Genomic DNA, 14,847 nt, shown 5'->3' with positions numbered 1-14,847 from the left:
CGTGCATCGAGATATTACCTCGTTGTGATTAGTACGGACGCGAACCTTACAACATTTATGTTTGTCATGATGTTATGATATAGATTGTACATGCCACAATACTATGTGGGCTTGTTTCCCTTCGTAGCTTTGATAGTGTAAGCGTCCGCTAGTTAAAGAGCCAACCTAAGGGGTACGTATGCACCTGCCTGGTGGGTCCATGTGTGCGTACATGGATAAGGTGTAGAGAAGTAATGTACATTCAATTTTAAGCTCATTACTATAAAGAATGAAATGATTTTGATGAAAGGATAGGTCCCATAATTGACAATATTTGCATTTTCTGACCTCAAAAGTGGAATCACTTACTTGAATATTTAATACTCAAACTACGTGCTACTCTTATTTTTCAGATAAAGGTCAGGCGCCCTTGCAAGTTTGACAACTTTGCGGTAACGGTCATGGGACCAAATTAGGGTAGGTACATGCCTGTGTTTTCCTTTGTAGCACTTTCGGTAAATCATGACAATTAATTTCATTTCTTTTATTTTATTAAAGTTTGTGTTCATTCATTTTTCCGCCACGTCGTTTTAATGATTTTATTCTGAACGTGTAAGTCTATGGCTTCGTAATGAAATGTTTTAAGTAAATAGATTATAGATATGTTATGTACGTAGTGACGACTTTGATTTCAATAGGAAATTAGGGTCGTTACACAAGAGAATTCATACCAATGGAGATAGTCTACCAACCAAAAGACATCTTACCCGTAGAGATAGTGTCTCTGTGATGTCCCACATTAGTTGGGGAGGAGAACAAAAGACCCTTTATAAGGGTGTGGAAACCTTCCCCTAGTAGATACGTATCAAAGCCTTGAGGGGAAGCCCGAAAGGGAAATATCTGCTAGTGGATCTGAGTCGTTACAGTCGCTTAGATCTTCTCCTTATCCGCCAATGTGAGACTCCAACAATCATCTACTCGAATAAAGTACACCATTGAGTCTCTCCTTAAACAACATCTATCTATCTAACACTATCTGAACTATTGCTAGTCAATAGAGTTTTACACAAATCTTTACTATGATCCTACACCTTCGAGACTCGCAACTTCTTTATTAAACACTTGAGAGTCATTATGACTAGCAATGTGCCTCCATAGCGGTATGTTAATGTTCACTTTGAGCATAAATCCTCGTGACTTTGCTTTTGGATTTCTCAAAAGGTCTCGTATCAATTAAGACACTGTCCTAGTATGTAGAGTACTATGTTACGAGAAGCGCTTGAGGTCCACTAACATGAGTAATGAGTCAATCACATAAGCTCAATTTAAGCTAACATTTAAGATAATGTCCTAACACGTACCATGGCAGTCTTGCTTTAGGTCCATTAACATGAGTAACGGGTCAATGGCATGGGCTCAATTTAGGCTTCTATTGACGAGTATGAAAGGGGGTTTATTAACGATTTATTAAAAGGCTAAAACTTGAGGATTAGGGTTGCACGATGAATCAATACCTTCTTTTTTTTATATGCATTGTGTTGATATAGATCAAGACTATACACCATAAATGACAATATAAAGGAAATAATTATAAATAAAAGTAAAACATTTATTAAAAAAATTAAAAATTATTTAAAATTTTTGTAGAAGAATAAATAATAAAAATAATTATAAAATTAAATAAAAATATGTATATCGGGGCATTTGTGGAATTATGTGAATATGAGAGGGCATATACGGTAATAAAAATATAAAGAATGACTTTCCAGGAGTAAGACGAAGTCTTTGAGGAAAGGGGGGGTTAAAACGTTTTCAAAACCCTTGGTGCCAAACCCTTTCCCTCTCTGAAGCCGTCCTCTGTTCTTACACTTTCATAGAATCCAAACCCTAATCCTAATTCCTCTTTCTTTCTTCTATTCTGCTGTATTATCTTTCTGATTTATAGCCCCATTTGGTGTTAATTCATACTATTTCTATCGTTTTCGCATACATTTCTTCTACTCCTCCTTCGCTAATCGAGTTGGAAATGGTATCTGGCTTGAGAATCGACGGTGGGACTCAGATACTCCCTGCTCGTGTCCGAAAAACCATCCAATCCATCAAAGAAATCGTCGGGAATCACTCTGATGCCGATATATATACAACTCTCAAGGAGACCAATATGGATCCTAATGAAACTGCACAGAAGTTGCTCAACCAAGGTTTTTCTGTTTCTTTTTCTTTTTCGTTCTTTTTCCCTCTCGGCCTTCTTTTCTTTGCTCGCTTTCCTTTCTTTGTAACGCTTCATCCATTGTAAGGTTTATTGTTCTTAAGACGCAAAGATGACTTCAAGCACTTTGTTGGCTCACATTCTTTCGTTGGGCGTCTTTGTTTTGCTTTGTTGTATATTTTTATTTTTATTTTTGGGGCTCTGGTTTTTTACCAGAAACTATTGTGCGCATGCTTCTTCTGTCGGAGCAGTGGGAAAGGTCAAAATTTTGTTTCTGATGGTTTAGGAAGTCATTGAACGTTAAAGATTGTTTTTTCACCGTGGAAAGTTGCTCAGTTGCTTTAAATTTAAGAAAAGAGCTGACGATGGTTGTTCACCGGTGCTAAGGACTTGATTCCAATTTTATTATTCGCTTTGATTTGTTATTTTCTGAGAAATTAGCAGTTAGGTGGCGACAACATTGAGTTGAGTGGAAATTTTCGGATTATGTGTTTTTTTCCCTTCCATGTTTTTTTTTTATCAGTTCATCTTATAGTTAACTAGATTCTGTCATCTTCTGATACGACTTTGGCATTTGTCAATTCCTATCTATCGTGTTTGTGGTGGCAATAGTTGAGTTGGATTCCTGCTTGAACTGTGTATCGTTCCATCATCCAATTTATACAACGAATTTCTCAATGAAGAGTTTGAAAATGTCTTTAGTACTTCTTTGGTACTTTCTTCTGCCTGCATCATCCAATTTTTTTTTTTTTTTTGGACGTTTATATGTTTAGGCAATGTATTTTGCACTCCACATGGTTTTTTTCGCTAATTATCTGTTTTGGAAGGGATGTTTATTGCTTAGTGTATGAAAATCAAATTTAAAACAGTGTGCACTAATGAATATAATGTTTATCCAACCAAGAGACTGGGTTAACGTTCAACCAGAGAGGATGTGGGAGAGAATGAATGTCTAATTTCTCTCCACATGGTTCCTTCGGTAATTATCTGCTTTAGAAAGTTACTTAGTGTATGAAAGTCAAATTTAAAACAGTGTGCACTAATGAATATGATGTTTATCCAACCAAGAGACACTATGGGCTCACGTTCAACCAGAGAGGATATGGGCTAACAATTATCTGGGGATGCATATTTTAGGAATTACGCATGTCATAAATTTTCCTAACATGCGAGTGCACCACTCTACATATGTTAAGATATTCTTGTTGCATGTTATAAAGAGGGTAAACTTATCCCCTGAGGAGCGGCCCCATTGGCTAAGACTTGCAGTCTTTGAGTAACACCTACTAAGAGATTGCATGTTCAAATCTTCAAGCAAGCTTACTATGGAAAACCCTTGATGTCTTTGAAGTCTGAGCCATTAGTTGGGCATGAATTTTTTTTATAAGAAAAAGAAGTAAACTGTTGGGAAACAAAAGGGGAGAGAAAGCAGTGCAAGTAATTAGCTAACATGGAAATGCTCTGTTATCAGCCAGAATAAGCCAACTGAGTTAAACTTAAATTTATATTTTCTATAAAAGCACATATAATTTCATAGCATCTTTTACTGCCTTTGATTTGTATGGATTTTATTTTTTTGTCTTTTTTTTCTATCGCATAAATATTCAATTTCTTATTATATTAGTTATTTGCCAGATCCATTTCGTGAAGTGAAGAGAAGAAGAGATAAGAAGAAGGAGGTACAATCACAACATTTTGGTTTCTTTGCCAGCCATTAATCTCATCTGTCTTTCTCTGTGGTTACCATGGATGGCCAGCTGTTACTAACAGAAGTAAAGAGTTGTATAAGTTCATGTTTCAAATTTATATGTCTTCACATATTGGTTCATTTCGTGATGATGGCTAATGTTCTAAAGGCTGAGGTGCTCTATAGGCGAGTCATAAGCCCAAAGAAATATGAGATTAAAGCCTCATAAAAATAAAAGATATTGATGAAAAATGTAACGGGTTCAAATTTTAAAATATTAATCATAATAATATTATGAAAAAGAACTAGAACAAAGAGTCTCACATCTATACCTTTTCTTCCATAACTGTTCTCACCTGACATCATAATCATTTTCCATGTCCACTAATGTGAATGCCTTTTTCTTAAGCTACTCATTTATTTTGGCTGGTATGCACTATTTTTCTTTTTGTGTGTGTGGGTGGGTAGAGCGATAATATTCCAGTTTTGTTCTAAGCTTTTGTTAATTTTTGTTTTGTCTACTGAAAAGTACTGCTGTTATGTTCTTCAAATTTTATTCAACCATCTGGCATACTACAGGTTCCAAGTTCTGACAATCATATTCCATATATCTAGTTGGTTTTGGATACTGAAAAAAACCAAGACTCTGAGCTATTTACTCTTTTAGGTTTTCTCTCCAATTTTGTTTTTCTATTCATGCTCATTTTACATCTAGCTTTATCATTTTCTTTTCTTTTTGATGTCATTTTTTCATCATGAAATTCTTATGGCTGCTAGTTTTAACTTTACATTGAAAGATAGTTAGCTTGAAACTGAGGTGTAGATGTGTTTTGTTCTCAGAATATGGGATACAAGGGTTCATTGGAAGCAGAAAGAAACTCTGAGGATGTGAGGCAAGGGACAAAGGTATATACATCGTCTGATCGTAATGTCCGGAGAGGGGCCTATGCAAAAAGTCCTCGGCCTGGTACTTTTTAATCTTTGCCTATTATTTTTCTTGATGCACTGTATGGTGCAGATTCTAGACATTTTGTTATAGTCTGTTGATGAAGTTCACACGTATGGTTGCTCAATTATAATTGAAAGGATTTGATTTCATTCATTTTTATCTCCTAATTTTAGTCAGAAAAGAGTGTATGATGAAGATGAACACAACAAAATTACATAGGCTTGTGGTTTATCAGCATGTTCTAATTACCTCCTTGGTTTGCTTTCTCTGATATGCTCATTGAGCTGATTGATGATTGATTTATGTGATCTAGGCATCAGCAAGGAGTTCCGCGTTGTAAGAGACAACAGAGTTAATCGAAATGCAAATAGAGAAGTAAAACCTGCATCTTCACCTTTGGCAATATCCACCAACGAGGTGTCTACAAATGTGGCAAAATCAGGGTATGCATCCTTAATCTTCTTCTTGTTCTAGCCTTTTTGTATTTTGACTTGGTTTACTAATTATTATTTTTTCATCCTTTTGAATTTTTTTTCGTATTAAATTAAGTTGTATCATAAATCATGGTTAGAGAGGAATGAAGGTACTTTCAGTGGTTAGGATAGGATGGATGCATTTTGTGTAGGGCTAATTTTGTAGCCTTTCTAAATCATCTTTGACGAAGGACTTTACTTTGCAGGCGCTCCTTTTCCTTCATCTTGCTAGGTGGGAACATTTTTTGCTATATTGTTATAAATTTCCATTGCAGTTGGGCTTTTGCTTTTCATACGTCAGTAAATGCTGCTTCTCCTGATAAAAAAGTGAATGTTCTTTCAAGAACGTTTCTGTTTCCTGTCAGACCATCAGTGCATTTTTAGTATAACTTTTTTCAAAAGCTTAGATTCAGGAGTAATAGTCTATTGATAGGTCTTGTAAGAAATGACAAATAAATGCAGGGAATTACTGTGATGACTAATCTATGAAATTTGGGTTATGATGCGGACCATGAATACGTATCCTAGAGTGTCTTCTACTGAAGTTTGTATTATTAGGTAGCCGTGCTCTGATTTTGTAAGGAGTGGGTCCACAAGCCTGCCTTGAAAGATTTTGGACGTTTCTGTGTATTTATGGCATTGTCTTGATGTGTAAAATTGATGTTAAATTTCAAATAACATGTTAAACATGTTCGTTTAACATTGTTATTTGGCTAGGAATTTAATACTTACATAAGTGCAGCTGCATAAACAGAAAGCTGTAATTCATTGTTGTTACACTTTTCTCTGCACAAAACTTCGCCAGAAACTCCGAAATTTATTATTTGCAGAAAGACCGCTGCTGATGTTTACTTCTTTTTGCATTTGACTTGGAATCCTGTTTTGGGCTTGTCTTCTCCATTATATTCATCTTTGGATTTCTATGCCTAAATTTTGAAAGTTGACTTTCCCTGCTCCATCCCCAAAATCTGTTTGTTGATCAGATTTAAATTTTTATTGAATTCAGTACATGGGCAACTAATTTACTTATTTATTCATCAGTACCACTCCGAAGGGAGCACATGGGGGGCCCTTTGGTGCTAGGTTATCACAAATATCTTTCCGGAAAACCGATTCACATCCCAACAGTCAAAGAGATGGTTATTCAAAGGGAATGACCCGGAAAGAGTCAAGAGATGATGTGGGCGTTTCCGTGCAGAGTTCTGTTCCAGATATGCACATAGCAAAGCCGAATGATCCTGAGCAACAGTCACCTGTGTTGGCGTCAAATGGTGCTGCTGTTGGTTTATATTCTTCTTCCACAGATCCAGTCCATGTACCATCTCCTGATTCTAGATCATCTGCTGCAGTTGGAGCTATAAAACGTGAAGTTGGGGCTGTAGGTGTTCGTCGGCAATTAAAAGATAGTTCTATAAACCAGTCTTTGGGACCAAATGTGTCTCTCTCAAATTCTGTTGCTGAAAGGGATGGTTCTTCTACAGACTCATTTCGACCATTAGGTTCCATTTCTAAAGGCGAACAGCTTAGTCAAATTACTGAATCTGTGATTCCTGGCCTGGTAGGCAGCAGATCAACGTTAAATAATCAGCATAGGCAACATCAACCAACTATTGGCCATCAGAAAGGTATCTTAGTATCTTTATTTTCTTTCTTTTTTCTTTCTATATATATATATATATATATATATATATATATCTATCTATCTATTTTGAGTGAAGAACGCTGAGGTATCATAGCATCTTTGTTATTATTGCTTGACTGCAAAGTGTTTGGATTGTCTTTTTCAATATAGTTCAGAATGTTATTTTTTATTATTTGTCAAAGAACTGCTACTGCAAGTCTGCTGTTTCTCAGACGTGTTTCTTTGAGCGTGCATGTCCACACTTCATTTTTAACATGAGTGTGTGTTTACTTGGGGAATTCATCAAATTTTAGGAGAGAATTCACCATCGGCTTTGATGCAGCTTCCCAGCCTAACAAGGAGTGGAAACCTAAGTCAAGCCAGAAGTCGAGCACTGGTAATCCTGGAGTAATAGGAACACCCTCAAAATCTAAATCTCCTACTGATGAGTCCAAAGAGTTGCCTTCTGAAGCAGTTCATGTACAAGAGAAGCTTGCAAGAGTAGACCTTCATGAGAACCAGCATGTTATCATAGCAGAACATATTAGAGTTCCCGATAATGATCAATATCAGCTGGTCTTTGGCAGTTTTGGGACAGAATCTAATTCTTCTGGATGTCTGGTGTCGGGTTTGCAAGCCAGTAGTGGTCGAGAGGAATTGAATGGAGAGTCATCAGCTAGGTTTGTATTTATTTTTTATTCCTTTTATCTTAATCTGACAAAAACTGTGGCACTAGGTAATTATGAGCCAAAGGTTTGAGCATTCCTTCATAAGATAGAATTTTTTTCGATTGAGTTAGTATGAAATACCAGATAAGTATCCCTGAAACAAAGTTTCTTCATGGGACTCACAATTCCTCCCAGTAGTTTTTTTCTTTTGCTGACATTATCCATCTGACAATGTTTTTGCAGCCAGTCTGCATCTGCTCCGAGGATTTCTACTGATGATGCTTCTTGCAGCAGGCAGGTTGATTTACTGGATGATCAGGTTCGAAGTTCAGAGTCTAATTCTCCAGAATCTGTTGTTGCAACTGAGATTCAGTCGGCAGATAAAATAGAATCTTCTAGTCCTCAGACAATGGATACTTATGCAGATATTGGACTAGTTCGAGATAGGAGTTCAAAATATACTCCTGATTCACAGCATCAAGATCCGTCTGAGTTACCGGGATTTTCGGTGAGTTTGTATTAGATTATTAACTTTTGAGGTAGCTGCTGAGAATTAAGATATTTTGTATTCCTACTGAATTGATGGTTAAAAGTTTGATGTTCCTAGTAGTATAATGTTTGCATTGCTTTTCCTGTAACCCATTTTTGAACATGCCTTTTTCATTCCCTTATATAACTTATTTTCCAATCAGGCGTATGATCCACAGACTGGTTATGATATACCTTATTTCAGACCGACAGTAGATGAAACTGTACGGGTGCAAGGACTACCGTCTCAGGATGTAAGTGTAGTTGTTTGCATAATATCTGGCGTGTTCATTATTATCTGGATTTCTGTGAAATGAATACGGACACAGGTGTTTGAGTTTCTAATGATTGTAACTTATAATTGTTATGATTATTTTCTGAGCTAGTAGTTTGTTCCACTGCTGGCAGTAGTATTTTTTTGTTCTCACTTGTCAAATCTCTGACCCTAGGCGGTTAACTCTCAAACTGCTAACGGCATCTCTCCATCAACGATTCCAATGGTGCAACAGCAGCAAACTCCAGTTGCTCAGATGTATCCACAAGTTCATGTTTCCCATTTTGCAAACCTCATGCCATATCGACAGTTCATATCTCCTGTTTATGTTCCACCAATGGCCATGCCTGGTTATTCTAGTTCCCCAGCATACCCTCATCCGTCCAATGGTAACAGTTACTTACTAATGCCCGGTGGAAGTACTCACATGAATGCAAATAACCTGAAGTATGGACTCCAGCAGTTCAAGCCTGTTCCTGCTGGCAGTCCGGCAGGGTTTGGGAACTTCAATAGTCCTGCTGGTCTTTCTGTAAATGCTCCTGGTGTAGTTGGGAGTGCAACCGGACTGGAAGATGCATCTCGAATCAAATACAAAGATGGAAACCTTTATGTCCCAAATGCACAGGTTAGTAATTGTCATTGCCATGGGGGGGGTGGGGGGACCTTTACCGTCAAGTGCAAATGACACCCTGACATGTTTGTTTAATCTGGATCATCATGATATCAGCCACTCTCAAGCCATTCAGACCTTTTATAATTATAATATAAAGTAGTTTAATGTATTAGTATATTTGTTATTACAGGCTGAGACATCTGAAATTTGGATCCAAAACCCAAGAGATCTTCCAGGTTTACAATCGGCTCCATATTACAACATGCCAGGGCAAACTCCTCATGGTGCTTATTTGCCCTCTCATACTGGGCACGCTTCCTTCAGTGCAGCTGTGGCGCAGTCTACACACATGCAATTTCCCGGATTGTACCATCCACCTCCTCAACCTGCTGCTATTGGAAATCCTCATCACATGGGGCCTGGTATGGGTGGGAATGTTGGAGTGGCTGCTGCCACTCCTGGGCCACAAGTTGGTACTTTCCAGCAGCCACAGTTGGGTCATCTTAATTGGACAACTAATTTCTAGACAAATGAAGAACGAGAATTGTGAAACTAACCCCGCCCCCCTTTATTATTATACAAGGGATTGAAGTAGTCATAAATGTTTAATATTTTGTCAAATGTGTAATTGATAACCTTCTCATATTCAATGTAGTATGCGGTTTTCTCCATTTGCATCTATTTCATCTGCTGTTTTAGTTACCCATTCGTCATCCTAGCTATAATAATCAAGTAGAAGGAGAAGCTTCTGTAGGATTTAACAGAGCTACACAGGTGGATAAAGCCAAGCCCTATGGATTAGAACAAAATACTTGGTGCTAGCAATGCCCTTAAGCAGCTTTTCCAAATTATTTGCATCTAGCATTGCTTTTCATAATTTTAACTCGTTAGAACCTTAATTAGAAACATCAGTTGTTAATATTGCAGGTATTAATTGGAAAATGTTGGTTTAGGAGTTTTATGTTGCAATGTACCTGTGGTGGCCCTGCGGGAGAATGGTCAAGGTGAAGTCTCTGAACATTTGAATCTAATATTACTGTGTTCATATTGAATGATGTCAATTAGTAAAGAAGGTAACCAGCTGTGGTTTCTGGATCCTTTCCATATGCGTAGCTTCAATGGTGATCAGGAAAAAAAAAAAAAAAAGGTGAGAGATGCTTTATCTTTCAACTTTGTACCTAGTGCAGATTGCAGAATATATAGACTTTGTTCTGTTCAAAACTTTTTTTTATTGAAACTGTCGCAATGTCTTGGGATTACCAAACACATTACTCTTTACCTTTTTTTTAACGATCATTTTCATGCTCTGTACAAAAAAGCTTAACCCTACACATCGGAGTCCCTATAGACTTCATCTATTTTGAAGCTGAGCTTTTTGCTTTTTATTTTTGCTAGTGAACCTAGGGATTATATCGTGCAAAGTCTTGCCATCATCATCGGTTTGACAATGGCTTGATATATGTATACAAAAATCGATGTACTTTGGGATCTGTGTGATGTTTATCTTGGTACTTTGAAGTTTGGAACACGAGAGAGAAATGAAAAAAGAAGAAAGAAACATTGACTTCAATTTATGATGCATTCCTAATTTCACGAAAGCTTAGAAGCATCTTGTACTGAGCTAGTGTGGATCAGTTTCTTGAACTGTTTCAAAGTTGTCTATACTGTTCATGCTTTTATCTTGTCCTGTTCATGACCATGTTTACAGTTGAAACGTTTCATTAGAAGTTTATTTAAAACCTCAACGGCACTTCAAACCATCTCCTGTTATTCTCTTTATATTTTTTCACCCGAATCATTTTATTTCTTTTCATGTTTGTCAGTTTGTTGGAAAAACAGGTCATTTTCCCAAGGTAGGATAAGTGTCCCACTTGGAATCTTGGGCACAAGTCACAAGATCATTATTCTTCTCTTGAATTCAAGCCTACTCAGAGGAACAACTTGTCTTATTCTCAATGGTAATTGAAGGAATGATGGAACGTAATGCCAATTGCTTTACACGTTTTTAATTTAATAATTTGACAGGCAAAAGTGGATGAATGAATCTGAGATACAAGTTTAATTTGTTAACAGCCAAAAGCTCATGAATCCTTCCCATGGCAATGGACATGGACAGCAGATCTGAATTGCAGGGAACTGTTTCTAACGCACAGTTGTCCACAACCCACATTCAGGTCATATTTCCTTACTCTTTTCGCAGCTTCCTAATGTAGTCTTGTGTAGATGACAGAGGCAGCCTTGTGCCTGTGTCCTTAATAATTGGCTCCAATGCACCTTTCCTTTTCTCTCCCTACTTTTTCCCCCTTAATATTTTTATAATAAAAGTTCATTTATTTATTTATTTTCACACTTTTTAGTGTGTTGGTGACTTGGTTTTGGCCTATATTTTAGCAGACCATCCGTACTTTCCCTACTGCACTGTAGCTTCTGATAATATCACTTTTGAATTGGACTCATGTGCATTCTAGGAGAGCCATGAGAATCTAAATAGTAGACAGACATTTGATCCACTATTTTTCTCCCCCTTGCATTTTTCCATTTGAGTAAATTTGACTTTTATGTCCAAATTTTCAAAGTTTTCAACTCATTTAGTTTTAAACTAAGAACATTTGTGATTGATGAGTGATATATACTATATACTAAGAAACTGATATGATTGCTCCTGTGGATTTATGTGAAGAAGAAAGTAGATATGAATGAGAAAACCTGACACTGAAATTTTGAATCATATATACTTTTTAGAAAACATTGGGATTGAGTTTGTAGATATTCGCACAACTTTTATATTAGAATATTACCACACCCATACAAGCTTGCCATTGTAATTGCCAAAACTTTTGCTGCTTTTGAGAAATATGGCTATTCTCATGTTTCAACGAAAGCAAGGACAAAAGTAGATGTCTCTTCAAGTTTGTATTATGCCCATTTAAATAAAATATATATATCATGGTTAGCTGATATCAGAAGTCAACTTTGAAATGAAAAAGGGTATGGAATTATTTCATAGGGCTAATTTAGTGGCCATGAAAATCATCAACGCACCACCAGGGGACAAGTCCCTCAAATGCATTGTAGAATACGTATGTAGATGTTTTGATTTCTGCTACACGTTGATATGGTGTCCAAAATTGAAGTATTAGTGGTAGACATTGCTTATTCATTCACTAAGTTTGTTATTGATGTGTTACAATCATGCAGTGTCAACGTTTATCGTTTAGCTAGCGTCATGATCGTATGTTCAATTCGTGGCCTGCCTGATTATATGGTTGATTGAGATCTTGTCTTCATAACTTCTAGTTTCACTTGGTGCATTCTTCTTGAGGTAATATGTAGTTGAATTTAATATTGAATTGGAAGGCCATTTTCTCAGAAAGTTGGGACTAATTAGCAATAAGCACGTGTTAAAGTAGGATTTGTTCTTTGTTCTTTATTTTTTTTTTTTTAGTGGGGGAGCTCTCAATAGTCAATATACCTTGTCGAACTGCAATCTGAAAGGAATCTAATGGGAAAAAGAATTAAATTATGTTTTATACATAAATGTAAAATCAAGTGTTAGGAATTAGGGGTATACATTCAAACCCGACATTCGGACCAACCTAACCCGAACTATAAGGATTGGGTTGGGTTGAATTAGCCTTTTGGGTTGGATTGGGTTGGGTTCATTTTTCTGAACTCGAACTGACTCGGTTTGGTTTCGGGTTCATGGGATAAAACCGTCGAGTTGATCCGAGCCAAATAAAAATATATAAAATATATTAAGAAGTCAACCATAATGGTTGGTTTGCCTTTCTTTTGGGTAGGAATGAACCTTGGTTGAAATTGATTTTAATATTATTATTTACCTTTCTTGAGTTCGAACACTAGGAAGAGGATGAAACATGAGCCGTTTAAGATGATAATTTATGTTTTATTTATTGAATTAGGTTCAATTGACTCGTTTTCAGGGAGGTTGTGGACATTTAATTAGGGATGATTAATTAAGAACTTGGTAAGCTTAATTTGGGCATGATATTAATTAATTATAGAAGCCTTTTGCTGTTCATAATAATTGGTTTATATGCCTTGATCTTGAAGGGACTAGAGAGAGAAAAAGAACATGTGAGGAAAAGATTGAGAGAGAGAGAGAGANGAGAGAGAGAGAGAGAGAGAGAGAGAGAGAGAGAGAGAGAGAGAGAGAGAGAGAGGAAGAGAAGCAAATCCACAGCTGAAAACTCAAACATGGGTAGGGCTACTTTGTTTGTACCCAGCTTTTCTTTCTTTAATGATACATTAACTGAATGTTTAAGAACATTAATTAAGAATGATTTAGATTAATCCATCCTTTTCCTCTTGTTCTAATCCCAAATCACATGCTTTATGCTTCATTGTTCCTTTACTTAATTCAATTCCAAAGGGTTCTTAGAGGCCACGAGTGCAATAATAATTATGCAAATATGCACCACCCCACTTTAGAACGTGCCCTTTTTTCTCTATAGAAGCACACGTACGATAGCAAAAAGATGGGTAGAGAGTGCCTATGAAGCCTTAGATGCGGTTTTATTTCGATTGATTTTAATAAAGAATACGAGTGTAGTAGTATAGTAGTGTTATGCGGAGAAATTCTATAAGAGAAGATGGGGAGCAAATAAAGCAAAGTGTAGTAANTTTTTTTTTTTTTTTTTTTTTTTTTTGATTGATTTTAAAAAGAGTGTTTTCCACGAAAAAAAATCGATGATTCCGAGTAAGAGAGTTGACGGTCATCAATGGCTACCATCTTCCTCAATCCTCATGCTTTCCACTTACAAACTTGTCTCTCTCTCTCTTCAAAAAACCCTTTTTCTTTCTCTATCTAAATCACCTTTTATCTTCCCACTTCCTTTACGTTTCCATGCATATATGTTCCTATCCATACATGTATCTTTGAACGTATGCCTAGGAATATACTTATTAATATGTTGAAAATATCCGAGCAACGAGATATTGGAACCTCCACTTAAAAGAGTTAACTTTTGTTGTATAGAGTGATGACTCGATCGATAAAAATTAGTTTAATATAAACATTTGAGTCCAAATTCGTCCAAATTCTCTTTTTAAAAAATTAAAATAGGATTCAATTAACGATCTTCATCAGATATTTTAGCTTAGCTTTTGAATTTTTGTTTAAATTGGTCCAGCAATAATACGCTTAAAAAAAGTTTAATTTACCCTAATCAAGTAAGCTTAGACCATTAAAGTTGGTGATAATAAATATAATCTTAGACAAAAAGTGTCCCATAATAAATAATCTAAAGAAAAGATATAATTAAAGCTATGTCTTAAGTAGGTGAAAATTTTATGGCTTATGGTTTAATCACACATAAATCAACTACCAAATGATTAAGCCAGTTTAAAAAAACTGTTAATCCACCACTAATTGGAGGCTAATTGATGCTAATTATGATACAAACAACAAAAAGTAGTGGTAAAAAAACACATTACTTTAACCAAGTTTGGTTATTTCATTAGTAAAATTAGTGGAATTACCCCTTTTTAAGCCTAATTCAAATCTTTGCCCTATAATTATTACACTAAAAGAGCATCAATTACTCTTATACATTATGCAATATTATATAATTCATAATATATTAGATTACACTTCTTAATTTAACGGAAATTAATTAAGTTTATAATATTATAGTTTATATTTATTAAAGTTTATTTTATTGATTTTAATATAGATCTTTATTTTTATCGATTATGCAATATTATATAATTCGGTCAGTAATTCTTTTCCTTTAAAAAAAAAAAAAAAACACAGAAAAAGTAAATGATCCCATACCGTGGGGAGCTGGATAGTTATTGTGAAGCCTGAAGACCACGTACACATT

General features: G+C 35.8%; 1 protein-coding gene across 4 annotated transcripts; it reads left to right on the top strand.

Moving 5' to 3' along the window:
• Positions 1-1,774: 1,774 nt before the first annotated feature.
• Positions 1,775-9,672, top strand: LOC111791777 (GBF-interacting protein 1-like). Of its 4 annotated transcripts, none has more exons than XM_023673250.1 (10): positions 1,775-2,180; positions 3,824-3,867; positions 4,716-4,842; positions 5,138-5,267; positions 6,339-6,922; positions 7,262-7,598; positions 7,881-8,094; positions 8,279-8,368; positions 8,564-9,013; positions 9,192-9,672. In XM_023673250.1, exons 1-10 carry the CDS (start codon positions 2,006-2,008, stop codon positions 9,525-9,527), a joined length of 2,487 nt encoding a protein of 828 aa, XP_023529018.1. In that variant the 5' UTR covers positions 1,775-2,005; the 3' UTR covers positions 9,528-9,672. The 4 variants fall into 4 exon arrangements, with proteins under 4 accessions (XP_023529018.1, XP_023529017.1, XP_023529020.1 ...); XM_023673249.1 differs by having other exon boundaries at positions 1,776-2,180; positions 7,830-8,094; XM_023673252.1 differs by having other exon boundaries at positions 2,057-2,180; positions 3,813-3,867; positions 7,830-8,094.
• The last annotated feature ends 5,175 nt before the right edge of the window (positions 9,673-14,847 follow it).

This window comes from Cucurbita pepo, chromosome LG03 (assembly GCF_002806865.2).
Source record: "Cucurbita pepo subsp. pepo cultivar mu-cu-16 chromosome LG03, ASM280686v2, whole genome shotgun sequence".
NCBI classification, from domain to species: Eukaryota; Viridiplantae; Streptophyta; class Magnoliopsida; order Cucurbitales; family Cucurbitaceae; genus Cucurbita; species Cucurbita pepo.
Note: the sequence above shows the minus strand (reverse complement) of the source record. Positions and strands in the feature narration are given on the sequence as shown.